Genomic DNA, 22797 nt, shown 5'->3' on the forward strand with positions numbered 1-22797 from the left:
AATAACTTTGACTCAGAGTGCCTTCTTTAAAATTCACTCCTCAATTTATTCCTATCGCATAGGAGCAGTAACCTATTGCCTCCAACTTCCCTCTACTATGAGCATCTCTAATGCCTTCCATGTTTCCCTGCTTAAGCCACATGTTGTGCTTCCAGATGACACACAAATCAGTCTATCAGGCGTACGCCAGCTGTCACGGCAGACCCTGAATTTGAGGTGGAAGACATCTTGGACTCCCAACAGCGTAGGGGGCATTTTATTACCTAGTTTCCTGGAAAGGTTTCGGTCCAGAGGATAACACCCGGGGAACCTGTGACGAATGTGCATGCTCCTGCATTGCTTTGGGACTTCCCAGGATTCAGGTCAGGGAATAAAGGGTGGGGTACTGTCACATACCGGCTCCATCATGCACTGCTGACTCCCGCCATGTTCCACTGCGCACTGCAAACTTATGACACGCTTAGAGGTGGCCCGCTCCACTGACATCCGGTGTGCGCAGGCATGGCCATTCTGGTGGCAGGTGGACTCTGGTGGTCTGGTTTTAGGCCCTGTCCAGGGCCATTTGGTGGTCCTCGCACCTCTGGGGTATGCTCTCGGCTGGGTTTCTCAGCTGTGTGTCTTGTGCGGGTCTTTACAGTCAGGGGTGGAGATCTGACATCAGACGCCTTCCCTTTAAACCTCCTACTTCTCGTCTCATTCAGCGCCTCAGTATTGGTCTTCCGCTGTGGTTCTGCCTCTGTGTTGCGAGTGTTGCTGCCTGACCTGACCTCTGCCTGGATATCGATGCCTCTCCTGCCTGCTGTCTGACCTGACCTCTGCCTGGATACCGATGCATCTCCTGTTTGCTGCCTGACCTGACCTCTGCCTGGATACCGACGCCTCTCTTGTTTGCTGCCTAGATCACCCTTTGGGTAGTCACTCAAGGGCTCACTTCCACTTCCCAGGAGAACAACGTGACAAACGCATTGACGTCAGAGTCTTCATTTTTTAATATGATTTTATTTCCCTTTTTAATAATATTATCTCAAGCTTTTGATTTATATGAGATTTATGTGGGATTTCTCATTTTGTCCATTAATAGCATTGATTTTTTTGGCACTTTCTTCCGTGTAGTGTGTCACTGAGCGTCACTGTGCATTTTATGTTTTTATTTCTTTTTTTTGTTTTATTCATAAAGCAAACATGATATATTTGTCTTTATATATATATATATAATTTTTTCATATATATTTAATTTAATTGTGTTAAGATTATTTTTATGCCTTGACCTTTGATCGAACAGCGATTTATAATTGTTTTCAACTAAGATGCTGCTTTTGCTTTCAATGAAGACACTACTATCACATGGTTTGTGCTTGTAAGATTTATACTTTCTTACGTTTTTAATGCTTTGCTGCCATCTTCTGGTTTGTTGCTTATATCTTGATTGAACATGTTTTCGAAGACTAATTTTGGGTTTCTTTTCCTTTTTTTAGTTGTATTGTGGTGGTGGTGGTGGTACTCTTTGTGTACACCACGTTGGGATGTGCTCAGTTTTCAGCACTGTTTGGTATGCATGGTGACTCTTAACAAATTTTATTTAGTAGACATGTTGTACAAACTTACTTCTATTTATATATTCTGAGTATCTTCTTTTAATGTTCATGCATGTCATGTTTTTTATACTTTTATTGATTTGTTTTATGATTTGCATATATATTTTTTAATTTGCATATTTACATATGTGCCATTTGGTGGTAATAATATGTGGTATTTATTTTTGATTGTAGCCCCTGACACAGTGATATGTGGGAGAAACATAGCCTGTCTCCTGCACTGTTGGTTTGTTAAACTTTAATAAATTTATTTTGGACTATTTCGTCTATTGTGCTCCATTTGTTTGCCATCTTATAGATATGCTTACAAATATTTAGGCCAGCCATTCATTTGCCTAGATTTATGTGCCTAATTTATAACCTTATCCCCGTATATTATAGCATGACTGAAATTGTGCGCACAAATCCGTTCATATTCTGGATTTGCACATGTAATTTAATTATTTAACAAACCAATCAGCGCTGATAATTGGCACTTAAGAAGCAATTATTGAAACTAAAATTGGCATTAATTAGAATTTATGTGCACAACTTGCTAGTAAGCTTAAATTCTAATATGTGCCGCCAAAAAGGGGCATGGCCATGGGTATGGAATGGGCAGGCCAGGGATTTTCTGAAAACCTACATGCAGGTTTATAGAATACACCTGCTCCATGCCAAACTTAGGCACTGGTATTTACACCAAGGTTTACCTGGCGTAAATGGATGCATCTAGAGTTAGGCGCAGGCATAGCCTAAATCTAGGTGTGGTTTACATAATATACCTAGGCGGAAATATTTTCGATGGCTATTTTTCAGGTGCCATATATGGAATATAGTTCTTAGTTCTGAAAAGCTATACTACTAGCTATTTTCCCTGCCCTAAATCCACTCCAGGTGCCACTCATGTTCCTAAATTTAGGAGTGAAAGTTTGAGTGTAAGGTTTGGCACTCAGCCATAATAAATTTTCTAGGAGGCCAATTTAAGAGCATAACTCTCAAGCCTAGGAGTATAAAACGTTTGAATATTGGGCTTCTATTTTTCTAATTGCATTGCTTCCAGATTCTGGTTTCTATTTTCCTCTGTCTTTTATTAACTCTTTTTCCAGGGTCTCCTGCCCATTTTGTCTCTCTTCTCCTGTCTTTACCTCTGCTCTAAAATTAACACTGATCTCTTTCCGTTTCTTCCATTTATTGTTTTTGCTTCTCTGTCCACATTTCACTTCTCCTCCTTACCATTCAATCTCTCTTTTTAGTGCATCTATCTCCTTCCCAAGTCTTTTATTCCTCAGTCTTTCATTAATTCTCCACTCTTCCTGTCTTCTAATCTCCCCCTCCCACCACAGTCCACATCAACCTTCTCCCCACCCCATTTTATCTTGTATGACAGTTTCAGTAATGGAACAGCAGGAGGTGCTGCTTGACAGAAGTTACTGTAGGTGAATCTACACAGCTGAGGTGGGGAGGAAATGGCCTAGTAGTCTGAGCAATGGGCTGAGAAATCAGCAGGCCACAGTTACAAGTCTGCTCTTGCCACTGACATGTCATATGTTCTTGGACACCCACTTAGATTTTAGGATCTTTGAGGCAAAGACTTATTATACATGAATATTATTCCTCACTGTACAGCACTTTGTATGTTCAATAGTTTTATAAGTATTATTGGGTCAATATTCAGCCGGGCGGTCATGCTAGTCTGCATAGTAAAATAGAACATCTAGATTTAATTCAGTCATCTGGATAGTAGCTGGAACTGAATATCTGGATTCAGTTTGACAGGTACTCCTTATTCAGACAGCAAATTAGATAATCATTAGGACAGGCTTTTTGCTGTCCTATTTATATTCAGAGAGTTATCTGGTTAAGGGACAGAATATCGCCACTACCTCATAACTGTGCCCAACCTCTACCCCAGATCACCTTGGCACTATCCGGATAATGCCGAGGTAGGTTATAAGAATATTCAGCAGCACAACCCAAACAATGCTGCTGAATATCCTCAGAAAGGCTGGACTAAACCATTTATCTGAATAATGGTACCCATAATTAAGATACATGGCTTTTAATATTGACATATATATATATATATATATATATATATATATATATATATATATATATATATATATATATATATAAAATTATTATTATTAAAATTAAAAGTGAAATGTGTTTAGAAAGTAGATAAGGGGACAGTCAGGTATTTTGAGAAGCCTGTTGTACAAGGAGCTTTATCAAACAGGAACCACAGTCTCAGAAGTAAGGTCAGAAGAAAGATGGGAGTCTGAGACTCCGAAGGGGTGGGAGAGGAAGAGATTTCTCCCTTCTGCATCCTCAAGTCCCCTTTCCCTCAGTCATATTTAGGCCAAGATCCACTCTTGCTTAGGAATTAGTTCTGGAATGGTTGAATAATGCTGTGTGATCTGTCTACTCACCTTTGCTAGCCTGCCATGCTCCAGGCAGTCTTGTAGATCAAGCTTATCATTGACTGTCGATACCAACGGCCTAGAGGGAAAAAATGATTTTATTAAGATTTTACAATACTATAATGAAAATGAAAGATATTATAATGCGCTCTTGTGCCCTGGAATATCAAACTAGCTGAACTGCTAAAGATTTTAACAAGAATCCACATAGCAAAATGCCTCATCTTATTCAAACACAGACCTTAGAGAAAATACATATTGATTGAGCGCAAATTAAAAATACAAATGGGTAAAACAAAAACTGAATTAAAACTCCAAGCCAGAGGTTGCATCTACTGCAACACTGCAAAAATAAAACCAAATGCATTTCCTTCTGTAGTATGTAAAATAGAAAGATGTCTTATTTCCCAGAGCTGGCATTAAAAAAAAAGTCGAAGGTCACTCATAAAAGAAAGCAAGAAAAATTGTGGAGGGCACATGGATTTGGTCTTTCGGAGACAGCTTGGCAGTGATCTCTATAACCCACAACAGTGTCAGGGGTGTGAACCTTTGTACTTGGAAAGTTCTTGCAGTTTCCAGAACCAGGGCTGGTCCTTCTACCTAGTAACAGCAGTAGGAGGAGACATCCCTGTGGAGGGAAACTGTGGGACTATAAGACCTTAGCCCATGGGAGTGGTGGTGTCTTTTTTTTTTTTTTAATGCTTCCTGACCACAGCACCATTAAGCAAGCAGAGCACAGGAGACAGAAGGAGTGAAAAAACAGTAAAAACATCAGTTGCTGCATTGATTCCTGCTGCTTTGGACAGAAACCAGACACATGCACTGCCTGCACAGGAAAAGAAATGGAGAGGAACAGTGGAAACCATCTATCCAGGAGAAACCTCAGCACAGAGAAGCTCAGTAGTGAATCCCAATAGGAAAGGGATCAGCTTCCAGAACTGTCTATCGGCAGGGGCAAGGAGTCCAGCTCCCAATGGGGTCCTTTTACAAAGGCGCAATGAAAAATGGCTTGCGGTAGTGTAGGCACGGGTTTTGGGCGTGCGCCGATCCATTTTTTAGCCCGCCTGTAAAAAAAAGGCCTTTTTATGTTTTTGCCGAAAATGGACGTGCGGCAAAATGAAAATTGCTGCGCGTCTATTTTGGGTCTGAGACCTTACCGCCAGCGATTGGCCTAGTGGTAAAGACTCATGCGGTAATCGGGCAGTAATGACCTATGCTCGCCACATGCCACCTGGCTCGAGTCCATTACGCACGCCTGAAATAAAAATATTTTTAGACGCATGTATCGGACATGCGCAACAAATGAAATTAGCGAAAGAGCCACATGGTAGTCGGGCGGTAACTCCATTTTGGCCCGCTTAGTAAAAGGGCCCTATGTTACCATCTAACTAAAACTGCTCTCTCTAAAAACTCGGTTTAGAGAAAAAAAAGTTATAAAGGACTTTCTATAAAGAGCCCTTTCTGAAGCAGATGATATGGAATGTGTGGAATAAACCTTTTCCATCCAAGTTAAGTAAACCCCTTTGGTTGGAATTGTACCTTCTGGCCTGGAATTATTTATTGTGGATGGAAAATGTGTATTGAATGAGTGGGAAGAAGTATACTGAATGTGTGTATCTGCTGTGTTTTCTTGCCTTCCAGCTTGCTGGCTCTTGCCCCACAAACCAGTTCTAAATATACTAAAAATAATCTGCCCTGATGCTCACATTCTGTATTCTTCAGCGAAATCATAGCTAGGAGAGGAAAGTATTGTAATGCCTTCCAGAATTGGACCAGAAACAAAGAGGGGCATAATCGAAGGGGGTGCCCAAGTTTTCCTGAGGACGTCCCCGCGAAGGGGCAGGGAAACCTGTATTATCGAAACAAGATGGGCGTCCATCTTTCGTTTTGATAATACGGTCGGGACGCCCAAATCGTGAAATTTAGGTGAACCTTAGAGATGGTCATCCCCGATTTTTGCCGATAATGGAAACCGAGGACGTCCATCTCAGAAACGACCAAATTAAAGCCATTTGGTCATGGGAGGAGCCAGCATTCATAGTGCACTGGTTCCCCTGACATGCCAAGACACAAACCGGGCACCCTAGGGGGCACTGCAGTGGACTTCACAAATTGCTCCCAGGTGCATAGCTCCCTTACCTTGGGTGCTGAGCCCCCCACACTCCCCAAAACACCCACTCCCCACAACTGTACAACAATACCATTGCCATAAGGGGTGAAGGGGGTCACCCACATGTGGGTACAATGGGTTTCTGGTGGGTTTTGAAGGGCTCACATTTACCACCACAAGTGTAACAGGTAGGGGGGGTGGGCCTGGGTCTGCCTGCCTGAAGTGTACTGCACCCACTAAAACTGCTCCAGGGACCTGCATACTGCTGTCATGGAGCTGAGTATGACATTTGAGGCTGGCAAAAAAATATTTAAAAAGTTTTTTTTAGGGTGGGGGGGTTAGTGACCACTGGGGGAGTAAGGGGAGGTCAACCCCAATTCCCTCCGGTGGTCATCTGGTCAGTTCGGGCACCTTTTTGAGGCTTGGTCGTAAGAAAAAATGGACCAATTAAAGTCGCCCAAGTGCTCATCAGAGACGCCCTTCTTTTTTCCATTATCAGTTGAGGATGCCCATGTGTTAGGCACGCCCCAGTCCCGCCTTCGCTATGCTTCCAACACGCCCCCGTGAACTTTGGTCGTCCCCGCAACGGAAAGCAGTTGAGGACGCCCAAAATCGGCTTTCGACTATGCCGATTTGGGCGACCCTGGGAGAAGGACGCCATTTCCTGATTTGTGTTAAAAGATGGGAGCCCTTCTCTTTCGAAAATAAGCCTGTCAACAGAAATCAAACAAAATAAACATGGAAAAGAAAATAAGATGATACCTTTTTTTGGACATAACTTAATACATTTCTTGATTAGCTTTCGAAGGTTGCCCTTCTTCATCAGATCGGAAATAAGCAAATGTGCTAGCTGACAGTGTATATAAGTGAAAACATTCAAGCATTACTATGACAGTCTGACAGGGTGGGAGGATGGGGGTGGGTCGGAGGTATGCATGGGGACATCAAAGCATATCATTGATATTCTAACAGGATGGGTGTGGATAGGTGAGGGGTGGGGTGATCAACAGAGACATACAGCTTTATGGTTTATAATGCGCTAGGAACCCCAGATCCTTGTTAAGTCCTTTCTGTTGGGTGTTAAAATATTCAATCATTCTGACTTCAAAGGTCTTACGTTCTTGTATGGTTTTAAAGCCTGAAAATATACGCCACTTTCAAATGCATGCATTCTGATGTAAAATCTGCGAATGCGTTCATCTGTGGATTTTTCATCAGCTCTCAAAGGATGCAAATCTCTGCCCAAGAAAAAGCATCCAGAGAGATATGCACCCGTTTCTTTTTCTGCACCTAACTTTGCCCAGTGAATGCCTCCACAACAATGTAGGCAAAAGGATGGTCAATATTCAAAAAGTCTTTTTACCATTTAATTAGGCACGCTGGTAAATAGATTTTGAGAATGACAAGAAATGTTAATGGACAAAGTGAGGAGACGATGGAACCAGCAGACTTTATTCCATCCAGGAAATTCTGATCAGACACGGTTGTTTTTCGGCAGTACAACTGCCTCCCCATCAGGGGACTGAGCACAAAAGGCTGGCAATGACAGACAGTATATACTTATGCACAGTGATCCTATCAATAGTCTTTCCAATACGCAAAAGACAATCAAAATGAAACCATTAGAAGCTCATTGTGTTTCATTTTGATTGTGCATACTGTCTATTATTTGCCAGCCATTTGTGCTCAGACCTCTGACGCAGGCAACTGTGTTGCCGAAACATGGCCATGCTGGATGAAATAAAGTATACTGGTTCCATAAAGTGTCTTCATCTCCTTACTTTGTCCATTTGTCCTGTCCCTTCATGGGGATTGATGGTTCTTCTCTTTTGTTTTTAAGAAAAATTAATGAGCATCACCAACATTCTGAAAGTGTTACGTTCTTGACTTTGCGGTGTCTTTTAATTTTTATTATTATCATGCATATATGTACAAATTTTAAAAATTCTAACCTCTGTTACTATTTTGGCGACACGCATACAAATTGTGTGTTGAAATCTATAAAGTTTCATGAATCTGAAAGACAGCAATGCGAGTGGGCCTACTTTGAATTGAAGCTAGTGGCCTGGTCCCTTATTAACAAACTCAAAACATGATCAACATGCATATATGGGGCAATTTTATAAAGTGTTTTACACTCATAAAAGGTTTTTTTTTTAATAAAATTACCTCATGTGCCATATAAGCATGTGCAGTGACTTAGGTTTAGAAATGTTCAGGAGAGGAATTTAACAGAATGTGGGGTTGAGTCGGGATTTATGCATGTTGAACATTTACACCTACTTCTGAGCAGGCATAAATGCCTGCGGTTTCTGTTATACATAATTTCTGTGGTTTTGGTGGGATAATTTTAGAAAGACACAAAGAGCGATTCTATAACAGGGCACCCTATTTATGCACCTCTTGAGCGAATAAATGTAGAGAATCTTGTCAGTTTCACGGGTAAATGTACACTTATGCATGTTATGCAGTAAAACACCTAAGCGCTGTTCTGTAAGAGCATGTGTAAGTGGCACAGCACATAAATGCAAGAGGGGCACAGCATTGGAGAGGATGCCACTTACACATGCAACGTATAGAATACAGTAGATATGTATGGCCTTTCTGTATTTGGGTGCCCGCAGTTACAACAAGCCTATGGCTACATAACTGTGGGTGCCTAAATATAAAGTGCGCCAATACTGGGTTACACTAATATTCTATAATGGAATCCGGGCACCAAGATGCCAATAGAGAATAGGCTCTCATCACACAGCATTGGAGTTTCTAAAGGAGGCACCTACAAGGTCCTGTACACTGGTAAGCCCTTATATCTTTCTTCAATCATCCCCTATAACCCATCCTGTGAACTTCATCCATTGACTCCTATCATTTCGTTCTACCTTCCCCTAGGCATGATTGCTACGACACTACTAGTAAGTCAGGCTTTTATTTTTTGGTCCCATATCTTTGGAATAATTTGCCCCTAGGTATCAGAGAAGAGATTTCCTTTACTCACTTTAAAGTGTTACTTAAAACATTTTTTTCCATTTAGCTTTTAATGTTTTACCTTAAAATATGATTTATGACCTGTCTGCACAGCACAACCCACGAAGCATAGGAACTTGGGTTTTTTTCCTCTCTCGCTCTCTCTTGATTGTAATTTTAATTAGAGATTGAATGCTCTCTTGATGATTGTGTCCTTTCCTGTCATTAATGGAGTTCTTTTCTACCTTTATTGAATTGTTTTTATATTGTTCACTGATCTGACCTTTTCCAAGAAAGGGCGTTATATCAAATTTTGATTAAAACTTAAAAACGTAAAAGTACCCCTATGTGTCTTATAAAATAGGCTTGAAATAAGTGCCTACTTGGCTTTCACGCATAAGTGATGCTATAAAATAACCCTTATACTGTACATACAGATGGGGAAGGCAATAATTACTACCGTTTCTGCAGGTAAGAAAAGTATTTTTCCTATGGAAACTGGTGTGTCTGTAATAAAAATATATGCATTGCTCAACAGTAGGGGTGGTCTCAGGGATGGGGAGAAGATGGGCCAATGAACAACATGCACACTTTGATGGAGAAATTACATATAACATAATAACATAGTAAATGATGGCAGATAAAGACCTGTACAGTCCATCTAGTCTGCCTGAGTAGATAAACTCATTACATAAAGGTATGAGGTGATACAACATATGTATACCTGATCTTGATTTGTTTGTGCTGTTTTCAGGGCATAGACCATAGAGGTCTGCCCAGCACTGTCCTTGTTCTAAAACTTCTGAAGATGTCATCTAAGCCCTTGAAAAGCTCCAGTTCAGCCCATCCATATCTATCCAGGCCACGATCAGGGCACAGATCATAGAAGTCCGCCTAGTGCTGGCTTTGTTTCCCAATTACCAGTGTTGCCACCTAGTTTCCACTAAGTTTCTTAGATAGATTCCTTCTAAACAGGATTCCTGCATGTTTATCCCACACATTTTAAAATTCTGTTACACTTTTCATCGCCATCACCTGCCGCTGGAGGCAGTGGCATAGGCAGAAGACAATTTTTGGGTGGGCCAGCGGGTTGGATGGGTGGGCACTACAACCCCCCCCCCCCACACACACACACGGTCCAGCACATTTCAAGTTATCGGCGCTGCCTCCACTCACCTTCTCCCACCGTGGCGCTGCCTCCTCTCCTGCACTTCATGGTCTTCGTCCCACCCCCACGGCAGCGCTCTATTGGCGCTGCCTGCCTGACAGCTGACAGACGCGGAGCGACGACGTCCTGCTCTGGGACCTTCCCTCTGCTGCGTGCAATCCACCCTGCGTAAACAGGAAGTTGAATCAACGCGGCAGAGGGAAGGCCCCGGAGCAGGAGGACGTCGCGCCGCGTCTGTCAGCTGTCAGGCAGGCAGCGCTGATAGCAAATTGAAAGCGCTGCTGCGAGGGTGGGAGACAGAGACCGTGAAGTGCAGGAGAGGAGGCAGCGCTACGGCGGGGGTAGGAGAAGGTGAAGATGGGCCTGAGACAAAACTGGGTGGGCCTGGGCCCATCCAGGCCCACTCGTAGCTACGCCCCTGGCTGGAGGGCATTCTGAGTATCCACCATCCTCTCGGTGAAAAAATACTTCCTGACATTATTCCTGAGTCAGCCCTCCTTCAACCTCAATTTATGTCCTCTAGTTCTACCACCTTCCCATTTCTGGAAGAGGTTTGTTTGTGGATTAATACCTTTCAAATATTTGAATGTCTGTATCAAATCACCCCTGGTTCTTCTTTCCTCCAGGGTATACATGTTCAGGTCATCAAGTCTCTCCTCATATGTCTTGCTACACAAACCGCATACCATTTTCGTTGCTTTTCTTTGAACTGTTTCCAGCCTTTTACATATTTAGCAAGATACGGCCTCCAAAACTGAACACAATATTCCAAGTGAGGTCTCACCAATGACTTGTACAGAGGCATCACCTCCTTTCCTCTGCTGGTTATACCCCTCTGTATGCAGCCTAGCATCCTTCTGGCTGCAGCCACTGTCTTGTCCCATTTTTTAACCACCTTGAGATCCTCAGACATCACCACCCCAAGGTCCCTCACCTGAGTCAAGCTTATCAATCTCCCCCTATCTGGTACATCACTTTTGGATTTTTGCACCTCACGTGCATCACTCTGTACTTCTTAGCATTAAATGTTAACTGCCAGACCCTTGACCATTCTTCCAACATTTGGAGATCCCTTCTCATGGCTCTACACCCTCCAATGTATCCTCTCCATTAGCTATCTTCATGTGAGCCGTAAAAGGCAAACTTTCCTTCTAACCCACCAGCAATGTCTCTCACAATATATTAAACAGAATCGGCCCCAGCACCGACCCCCAGGCACTCCACTGCTCACTTCCTTTCATCTGAGTGGATTCCATTTATCACCACCCTCTGTTTCCAATTCATATCACCACTTTGGGTCCTAAGATCAGCCCTCTAGTACAGGGCTTCTCAGCTCTTTTATAGAGGCACACTTAGCCAGTCAGGTTTTCAGGATTACCACAATGAATATGCATGAGATAAATCTGCATATATTGTAGGCTCCCTGTATACAAATCTATCTAATGCATATTCATTGTGGTAAACCTGAAAACCTGACTGGCTAACAGGCTCATTTTCGAAAGAGAAGGATGCCCATCTTCCGACATAAATTGGAAGATGGGCGTCCTTCTCACAGGGTCGCCCAAATGGGCATAATCGAAATCCGATTTTGGACGTCCCTAACTGCTTTCCGCGTGGGGACGACCAAAGTTCATGGGGTCGTGTCAGAGGTGTAGCGAAGGCGGGACTTGGGTGTGCCTAACACATGGGCGTCCTTGACCCATAATAAAAAAAGGGCGTCCCTGATGAGCACTTGGATGACTTTATTTGGTCCTGTTTTTCTTACGACCAAGCCTCAAAAGGTGCCCGAACTGACCAGATGACCACCAGAGGGAATTGGGGTTGGCCTCCCCTTACCCCCGTGGTCACTAACCCCCTCCCACCCTCAAAAAACATCTTTAAAAATATTTTGAGCCAGCCTCTATGCCAGCCTCAAATGTCATACTCAGGTCCATCACAGCAGTATGCAGGTATCTTGAGCAGTTTTAGTGGGTACAGTGCACTACAGGCAGGTGGACCCAGGCCCATCCCCCCTACCTGTTACACTTGTGGTGGTAAATGTGAGCCCTCCAAAACCCACCACAAACCCACTGTACCCACATCTAGGTGCTCCCCTTCACCATAAGGGCTATGGTAGTGGTGTGTCCACTGCATTGCCCCTAGGGTGCCCGGTTGGTGTCCTGGCATGTCAGGGGGACCAGTGCACTACGAATGCGGGCTCCTCCCATGACCAAAGGGCTTGGATTTGGTCATTTCTGAAATGGGCATCCTTGGTTTTCATTATCGCCGAAACTGGGGACGACCATCTCTAAGACGACCATCTCTAAGGTCGACCTAAATGTTGAGATTTGGGCGTCCCCGACCATATTATCGAAACGAAAGATGGCCGCCCATCTTGTTTCGATAATACGGGTTTCCCTGCCCCTTCACGAGGACGTTCCTCAGGAAAATTTGGCCACCCCATTCGATTATGCCCCTCCATGTCCCATTAAACCAGGTTTGTATACGTGTTCTGTAATTTTATTCTTTATAATATTTTCCACTATTTTGCCTGGCACCAATGTCAGGCTTACTGGTCTATAATCTCCCAGATCACCCCTAGAACCCTTTTTAATATTGGCGTCACATTGGCCACCCTCCAATCTTCAGGTACTACAGATGATTTTAACAACAGGTACTTTTTTTTAAAATATCTAAACATTTGTTCACTATCTGAATAGTGCCTGGGAAGTACAGGAAATATAGCTGACCACAGTTTACAGAATAGAACTGCTCACAGGATCTCAGTAGAGAGGTCTTTCTCTTTATACTTCTGAACTGAGATTGGATAAAAATCCAGTATTTCCTAAATGAATCTGAGCTCCTGGGGCAATCAGAGCCCAGAACAAGAAGTTTCAAAAATAGCTGGCCACATCACTGTAGGTTACCTCTTATCTGTGTTAACTAAGAGGGAACAGTCATTTCTAAGAGGGAACAGTCATTTCTCGGTAACAACATTAAACATAAACATGCACACCTGCTGGCCAAACTAGAGAAATACACTTCAAGAATAACACAGTTTTACAGGCTTAAAAACCTACTGTTTTGTCACAGAAGGGTAGAGGTCTCTAGCACCAAATGCATGGTCCTCATTTCCAACTGACTGATAGGCCATGTGGCTTCCTTTCGTGGCCAATGCCCCCTAGTATAATTGTCCTGACAGTGTCTTCCCTAGTCCTGTGTTCAACACTGAAGAATTTTGGATTATACCCGATGGTGAATTTAGTCCTTCAGAACTTGATAAAATGGTTTGCTCTAATGTCTGCTATGCACAGCTGTTTTAAGAGACTTGCTTTTGATAATTTTCCGAGTTAGTTTTTTAAATCCATAATTTGCTTCAGTGAGTAGTGATCTGACCAGCATTTTCAATAATTATAATAAGCCAAGTTGGATTTATTGGGGTGGCACTTTTTTCTCCTTTGTGAGTTGTTTTCTATGACTTCTTTTTTCCAACTAGAGCTAAAACCTATGATAAGAGGCCATTTTGGGATTCGAGGAGTTTCTATGGCTCCCACCAGGTTGTTGAGGTTTTATTATTAAAAATTATAACATTTGCTGGTCTGATTTCTTCTCATTGACGGACTTAGGCAAAATTTATATTGAGTTTTGATATTTTGCCTCCCTTTTGAGAAATATTTCAAACGAAAAGGCTATTCTATAACTTGCACATGCAATTTTGCATGCTACTCACAAAATTATGCACCCAACTTTATAGAAATAGGGGGATTAGCTGAAAAAATATGCCATAATATATATATTCTCCTGCTTCTCTTGCATTCCGATGACCACATTATTTCATTGTAACTTATATTATTCTTCCACATGTATTTGCCATTTGCTTCTCCTTCCAACATCGCTTCAGTCATTCTATCTTTACATTTTGTTTCATTTCAACCCTTTTTGAATGTTTCTGCTTTGCTGTACTCCTCTATTTTTTTTCACTTAGTGCATCCTCTTCTCCATTTATTTTCTTGGCCCTGTTGCTTTTCACCCATCCAGCATGAAAAAAAGTAGAATATGGGTCTTGCTTTTTATAGATGCATAGAGGAAGTAGGCAGGGCCGCTGAGAGCCAGATCCGGGCCCGGGACAAGGCTGCCCCCCGCGGGCCCCCCACCCGAAGTCATCGTCGTCATCTCCGCCGGGCCCCCCCCACCCGGTCGCCGGGCCCCCCCTCCACCCGCTACCGGGCCGGGCCCTGAACTAACCTTAAACGCCTCCTTTCACCACCTTCGCAGCAAGCAGCAGCAGGGCAGACCTCTCCTTCCTTCTGTGCCCCGCCCTCGCGGACGTTATGTCAGGCCGAGGGCGGGACAACGGAAGGAAGGAGTGGCCCTACCCTGTTGCTGCTTGTTGCGAAGGTGGTGAAAGGAGGCGTTTAAGGTTAGTTCCAAGTTACTTCCGGGAGCGACAGACGCGGGCAGGCCCGAACTGCGGTGGTGCCGGGCCCCCTCCAGAGGCCCGGGGACTTTTGTCCCCCCTCTCAGCGGCCCTGGAAGTAGGCCTCACTTTACTTTGACCTGGAGGAAACAAGATCCCTACTCCTATAAGATCACAACTGAAAGTAGACAGTGATGTGTAGTTAACATTAATCTGTTTGCTGCAGATTTGGGGCATTTTCTTTGACAGAGCAGAAAAAAGACAATTCCTTGGTACTGATTCCTCAGAAATGGAGAGTGAAGTTTAAAGTCCTAGTACCACTACTATGTTCCAAATAAAATCAACATATTGGCAGCCATACCCACTGCAGGCAGGGACTTATAATGTAACATAACAAGGAAAAAGGTACAACTACAAATCTTAGACAGAAGTGCGTTAGAAGGAATTGTTGGTGCCACCAAATGTTGTCTAGCCCAGAGAAAGAGATGTGACATGAGAAACGACATGCCAAGAAGAGTACTGATGGAGATTACTGGTCTCCCATATAATCATACCAAAGCCCCAAACTGTTTCCTCTCACCAACCTGTTCATACCGGGAAGATTACCCCAGAAAGTAGCGGGCTCTGTGTGCTGCAGAAACCTCTTTGGCATCAATCATCACTGGGTTGTCTGTGAAAGAAACAGACATTATTCATATAGATTATTTTGAACCGCTGGGAATTATAAACGACTGGTGACTGCATCATACATAAAATAACTTTATTTTTAAATTCCGCAATAACCTCACAGTTTTAAGGCGGATAACAATCATAAAAACTGGGCATTCCAGCTATTACAAACATCAATAATATCTTAACATAACATAATATCATGCTGCCCAATTTGGTTTTTGAAGCCTGTTGGTCTTGCAAGTACTGCGGAAAACACACTGTAACCCTCTCATTCTATAACAGGTTCCCTAAAGTTTGGCACGTAATTTGCGCGTGCAAGTTACAGAATACTAGCACTATGTACATGATTGCTACAGTTACGTTAGTGCTAACTGTGTACTCTGTGGTATTCTATAACACTGGCGCGCAAAGTCACATACCCCTGGATTCTATACAGTGTGACTTGAGCGTGCAAATCCAGTCATTTTTCGGATTTGTGCATGCCAACTTATAGGGAAAGGGAAATGGGGACTTGATATACCGCCTTTCTGAGGTTTTTGCAACTACATTCAAAGCGGTTTTCATAGTATATTCAGGTACTTATTTTGTACCAGGGGCAATCGAGGATTAAGTGACTTGCCCAGAGTCACAAGGGAGCTGCAGTGGGAATCGAATTCAGTTCCCTAGGATCAAAGCCCACTGCACTAACACTAGGCTACTCCTCCGCTCATATAGAGTTAACAAGGTTATACAGTTAACAAGCCAATCAGTGCTGATAATTCCACATAACAAGCAATTATTGACACTAGTTGGCATTAATTAGAATTTAAGTGCAGAACTCTGAGCGTACTCTATAATGTGATGTGCGTAAATCCTGTTGCATAGTTGACATGGGCGTGGAATTGGCATGTCATGGGCATTTCTAAAATCTATTCGCATTGTTACACAATACACCCAGTCCGTGTGTAATTTAGGTATCAGCATTTACACCAAGTTTTACTTGGCGTAACTGCCCGCAACCAAATTTAGTCGCGTGGACAGGCACTTGGTGTATTCTATACACCGCATGGAATTAGGCTTATTCTATAAAGTACACCGAATTTAGTATTTTGTTTTGGCGCCGATTCTTTAGGTGTGATATATAGAATCTAGTCCAGGTGCATACATTTGCGAACAAAGGAAGGCCACACAAGGTGGAGGTGTGCTAGTTCCTTACGTACCTCATTCAGACCGCTCTGGCAGTCCGCAAAGTTTTCATTATTTATCCTGGGTTTTATTGTTACCAACTTCATATACAAAATTAGATAGGAATATCTTGTTTTCAACATTGACATTACATCATAAGACTCCTGACGCAGGCGCTTAGGCGCCAAAACACAGCAGCTGTGTCGAGTTGCTCTTTGATGACTTGTAATAAAGACTCCTATCCATCTACACATCTCCTTCGGTATTTGAGAAGAGCAACTCTCCCTACTCCCTCCTTTTTTAGCATACATTTGCGAGCAAGATTATAGAATGATTGTATTAGCATGCTGCATCTTGGTGCTTCAGTTGTGGCATCCTTTATAGCATTGTGCCTTATATGTATATGCACTGCTGTCATTGTTGCTTCCTGTTCACAGATTTGGCTGGGAGGACTGCAAAATTAGAGAACCAATACCGAGGAGGTTTAATAAGACAGGAAACGGCATGAGCTTATTCTGTGGGCTGACGCCAGTAGAAGGAACTTGCCAACATATTGAGTGACCAAAAACATTCGCAGATACTATTGAAAACAATAGGAAACTTGTGAGGTTTATATTGTTTTATTAAACCTCCTTGGTTTTGCATTCTTTCTGATAGGAGGGGATCGGGAGGGGATGTAAGGGGAGTTTTTGAGGGGGTCTGTGGAGGGTTATATTCATTTGTTATTGCTCAAGAGTTTGCTTTCTTATTTTAAATGCTGTATTGTGGATTTCAGTGCTGCACTATCCCCCCGATTCTATATAGTGCGACTAATGTTGCGCACACAAATCGGGGCGTATTCTGATTAGTGTGTACAAAATTGGTTAACAAAGCCAATCAGTGCCGATAACTGGAAGTTAACAAATAATTATCTACTTTAAACAGTATCAATATTATGCTAAATGGAGGGGGGTTCTCATGAATCCATCCTTATCACTACCCAGCTCCAATTACTCCTTATCAATATCCTTTACATAATACTTAAAGGGTACTGGAGTATTGGATCCATCAGATAAACCATGTCACCACCATTCAAGCTACATATATGAGCAGGCAGTTTGTTCTGGTGGGCATGTATTCGTCATTGATCCATAATCCTTTAATATTTTACTTTTTACCTTGACCCAATAGCTTAAATTTCCATTATTCAATTTATGATTTCAATGCACTTAGCTTTAGATGAAGTTTCACTGTTCTTTTTCCTTTCTTTTTATATTATTTCTTATAAGAATTATCATTTCGGAGATGTCCTGGAGCAGTTTTAGTGGGTGCAGTGCACTCAGACAGGCAGACCCAGGCCCACTCCCCCTCCCTACCTGTTACGTTTTGTGGAGGAAACAGCGAGCCCTCCAAAACCCACCAGAAACTCACTGTACCCACATCTAGGTGCCCTCTTCACCCATAAGGGCTAAGGTAGTGTTGTACAGTTGTGGGTACTAGGTTTTAGGGGGGGGTTGGGGGGCTCAGCACACAAGGTAAGGGAGCTATGTTCCTGGGAGCATTTTATGAAGTCCACTGCAGGGCCCCCTAGGTGCCTGGTTGGTGTCCTGGCATTTCAGGGGACCAGTGCACTACAAATGCTGGCTCCTCCCACGATCAAATAGCTTGCATTTGGTAGTTCTTAGATGGGCGTCCTGGTTTCCATTATCGCCAAAAATCAGAAACGACCAAGTCTAGGGACGACCAAAATTTCAAGATTTGGGCATCCCGACCATATATCGAAATGAAAGATGGGCACCCATCTTTTCGATAATATGGGTTTCCCCACTCCTCCTCTGGGACATTTTTGCGAGGACGTCCTCAACAAAACTTGGGTGTCCCTTTCAATTATGCCCCTCATAGTCAGATGAGATCGGGCTGGATTCTAGGTTCCAACTGCTCAGGGATGGGAGTATTACAGAGACAGAGCTTACACAGGTATTGGGATAAGCAGGACAATATTCTTACAGTCACCAAGCTGGAAAATACTGCAGAATCCAAAGGCAGTTCAACAGATAATCTTCATCTCTCTCTCCACCCATTCCATAATCCTTTGCAAAATTCCATAAAGCACCAAGAGTCTGAAACCGTGTTTAATATACTGCTCTCTTAGGGAATTTTTTTTTTACTAAGGTGCAACTGTACACCTAACACGGCTTCAAACTGCGTACCACTGGACACACTCAGGCAACCTGCAATTAACTGCCATATCTGTGCACACCAACAACGTAGTAAAAAATTTCTTTTTGAAGGGGCATGTCAGGGAGCAGAGCGTTGGTGTTCCTGCGCTAACCAGTGCTCTACATTAGCACGCGCTAACTGGTTATGAAGGAATACTGCTGAGCCCTTACTGTCTACAAAATGGGTAGTGGTCAGTGCTCACATGATAATTTTTAAAATGCCCACGCATTAGCGCATGGCCATTAATACAAAAAAATAAAAGAAAGAAAAATCAGCCTTTTTAGGGCTGCAGTAAAATGGCCTTAGTGGGTGGGAAAGACCCGTGAAAGGGGTTGCGCTAAGGCCACTTTTTACTGCAGCTTAGTAAAAGGACCTGTTAGACTTACTGAAACATTATTAGTGCAGGGTTTTCAGACTGCAATCCTTCAGGGACCATAAACTGCTTCAATTTATGTTAAACATTTTTTTTATTGATATTTCAGCATGTTACTCCAAAACAATATATTTCACTGAACTTTTCACAAACGCATCATGCTGTATAAATCCAACACTTTACTGAACAACAACCCTCACTTTTAACATTTTCTCCCCTAACTTCCCTTCTACCCCCTTTTCCCTACACTTTGTATTACAACATTATTTTGATAACAATTCAGAGGAGATTTTCCACAAAATATATAAACTACTACAAGTCAACTATGTAATAATCATCCGTTATATCAAACAAATACATTCCATTATCAAACTTTCTTTATCCCCCCCTCCTTCCCTTCCCTCCTCTCCCTTCCAACTGTTAATAGTGTCCAATGTGAGACCCACCTACTGGAATAGTGGTGGACCGAAATCTATAGCCTAAACTGCTGAAAAGCACTGACTAGGCCTGAAAATCAGATGATGGCCTTATAGCTGAGAGCCTGCAAGAGTCAGGACTGCTTAGTGAGTCTTATTGAAACCTAGTACAACTTTCAATTCAGTGTAAGAGTTAAGATGAAGGAATTAATGGCAGAAATGGTAAAAAAGTTTGGTTCATAAGAGGAGTCTGTCCTTATAAGATGGCACCCAGATCACAAGATGATATAAAACTGATTTGTCCATATTAGGATATCTTCATATAAGGAGTTGTTGACAAAAAAGGAAATTACACAATAATTTGCAATAACTAACGGAAGGAGAGGTGGGTACCTGACTGTGGTTGAGCATGAATCAGAAATAGAAAAAAGTATCTCTCCATAGAGTTGTATTGGGGAGATTTGCTATATAAGGGTGCAAATCTGGGTAGAAGTCGGAGTTATTCCCCAACGCCTGTCACTGTCAGCGAAGCTACGGTCGGATGAACTGAGAATTTGACTGATGTCTGTAACAGATTGGAGTTTCATTCGGTAAGAATAAAGACTTATTCTATCTTTATCTATTTCAGTCTTTGAATCAATTCTTTGCATCTACATCTATTTCCCTCAATGCACCTACACACTCACAATAGAAACTAACACCTGTTCTCAAACATATTATGTTTGACAATATGTGGCCAAAGATACACATAGATACTAGAACTCAGATAGCCGAGGTCCTGGGTCTTAAATTTAAGATGAGCCTTCTGACCCCTTCCATCTGCCTCCGTGTCAGATTGCGTCTCTCAGAGATCTACTCTACATCCCCATGGAAATGGGGTGACCGAAGGTACAGAGGAAGAGCCATTTAAAACAACACTTATCCCCCTGTGGTTCCCGTTGATCTCTACCCCTCCCCTCCCCCCTCTCTACCCTCAGGTCCCCTATCACCCCTTCCCAGTCACCTACCCCCTAAACTGGTTCAATTAAAAATCTACCCCTAATTAGTCTGTGTGTGAATATTTGCACACAATTAAGGCAGCACATGTCAATAATGTAATGCATGCTCATTACGCATAAAATGAAAAAAACAGACCTTTTGGTAACCCTCGAGGACTATGGATAGACATTCTTGCAATAGGGAGAGCAAGAGGCTTGAATGCCAGCAATATAACACTATAGCAAATCACTGCAGGTTCTCTTTAATGCCATATACTGTAATACATTTCCCTGTATTTTCATACTTTCAAAAGTTGCAGCTTATTTGGGAGGCTGGAAATGTATGTGCGCATTGAGACAAAAGAGCAGTTCCTTTTGTGAATAATATGGCAGATAGTGAGGCTACAACAGCTAAAATGAATTGGGAGCCAAAGATAAGACTGTTTGCATGAAGCAAAGAATTCCAAGTAAGGATATTTGGAGCAAAAATGTACAAGTTCACCTTCCTTGTCTTTGAAATTTTATATGCAAGAATTTAAAAAACCAGTAAACTATTTATTGCACCAGCTGTAGATATAAAGGGATTAAGATTTATAAGGAGCCACCTAGCTTTAGGTGCTAAGATATGCACATATGCTGGGGTATTTTAGTCATGTATGCACATAAGCAACCACCAACTGTGTAAATGGCAATAAAATACTGACTGGCATTAAGTATTTGCAAAGTTTATGGTGCGTACTGTAAATTTAAAACAAATCGGAGAAAATTTTTCTTCACTCCACGTGTAATAAACTCTGGAATTCGTTTGCCAGAGAATGTGGTAAAGGCGGTTAGCTTAGCGGAGTTTTAAAAAGGTTTTGGACGGCTTGCTAAAGGAAAAGTCCATAGACTGTTATTAAATGGACTTGGGGAAAATCCACTATTTCTGGGATAAGCAGTATAAAATGTTTTGTACATTTTTGGGATCTTGCCAGGTATCTGTGACCTGGATGGCCACTGTTGGAAACAGGATGCTGGGCTCGATAGACCTTTGGTCTTTCCCAGTATGGCAAATACTTATGTACTTATGTCACTGTGGGGTGGACAGGGTCAGAGCTGGGGTGGTGTGTGTGAAGAGTTTGCACTTACTCCGTAATTCTATAAAAGTTGGCAAAAATTGTGTGTGCAAATTTGGGTGTGCGCACAATTTGCACACTGAGAAAACAAGCAAAGTAGGGGGTGGACCAAATAACCTCCAGCAGCCAAATAAATAGATGATAAGTCTTTATTGGAAAAGCACCTTGGATAAAAGGACCTGACATGGGATCATGTTTCGGAGGAGAAAACTGCCTGCCTCAGGGGGGTCACATACACTCTGTGCCATAAAGGACAGCAAGTGAAAGATAAACTGTGGAGACAGCTATAGTCTGATACTGTGAAGGTGCTATACCAAAAGATACTGTCCAAAATGCACAACAAATCACTTCCATGTAGTACTCCTGCCAGCATAGCCTGGGAAAACGTGGATTGTTGCCCAATTGCAAATGCAATTTATCTAACGAGCCAATTGGCACCAATAATTGGTTTTTTAACAATTATGGCACTAATTAGATTTAATTAGCATTTATGCATAATCGGAAACAGGGGGCATAGGGTGTTCCTACAATTAATGCACGTGGTTATGTACATTTGCACCATGTTTTAGCTGATGCAAATGACTGTGCCTAAAGTTAGGCGCAATTCCTGGGTGCAAGTGCTATTCTATAAACCGCACCTAACTTTAAGCGTGGTTTATAGAGTAGCACTTTTTTCGGCACTGATTTTTTTTTGGTGCCACGTATTTATAGATAATAAAATTCCTTAATTTACAGACTTACGTACATAAAGTTTTGTGCCAACGTTTGTGCCAACCAGTTGTGGAACTGGTTTAAGTGCTACCACCTGCAAAAGTGCATTCTTTTACACCTACATTAATATTTTATAAGTCGATTTGGTGCGTAATTGACTTTATAAAACAGGTGTAAAACAGGCACATGAGAACACATACCTCACTGGTTACCTACTCGATGGATTCTCAGGGTACAGCAGAGTAATGTGTGATCAAATATTTGTATAATTAGAGATTTGGAGACCTTTGTACAACCGCTGACGCAGCAATAACGAAATGAGGGCCTCCCTGTCGTCAGGTTGAACAGCTGGTGATACTGATGGGAACAGAGCACTACAGCAACTGGATTAAAAGCTAAGTGGTATCTGAAGGGTACACCAGGGCTGGAAATAGATAACAGTCATTTGATATATGAAATCTATCAAAGAGATATCAAATAATTGCTGTAGACATACACACTGCTTGGATTAATATTGAGACACACATAC

General features: G+C 42.3%; 1 protein-coding gene across 1 annotated transcript in view; it reads right to left on the bottom strand.

The window, feature by feature from the left end:
• The window catches only part of LOC115467000 (DNA (cytosine-5)-methyltransferase 3A-like), a 96380-nt gene that overhangs the window by 17519 nt on the left and 56064 nt on the right, over nucleotides 1-22797 (bottom strand). The window contains 3 exon segments of the mRNA XM_030198631.1: nucleotides 4010-4079; nucleotides 15226-15254; nucleotides 15256-15311. Coding sequence (XP_030054491.1) covers nucleotides 4010-4079; nucleotides 15226-15254; nucleotides 15256-15311 — 155 coding nt within the window.

Source organism: Microcaecilia unicolor, chromosome 3, assembly GCF_901765095.1.
Source record: "Microcaecilia unicolor chromosome 3, aMicUni1.1, whole genome shotgun sequence".
Classification (NCBI taxonomy): Eukaryota; Metazoa; Chordata; class Amphibia; order Gymnophiona; family Siphonopidae; genus Microcaecilia; species Microcaecilia unicolor.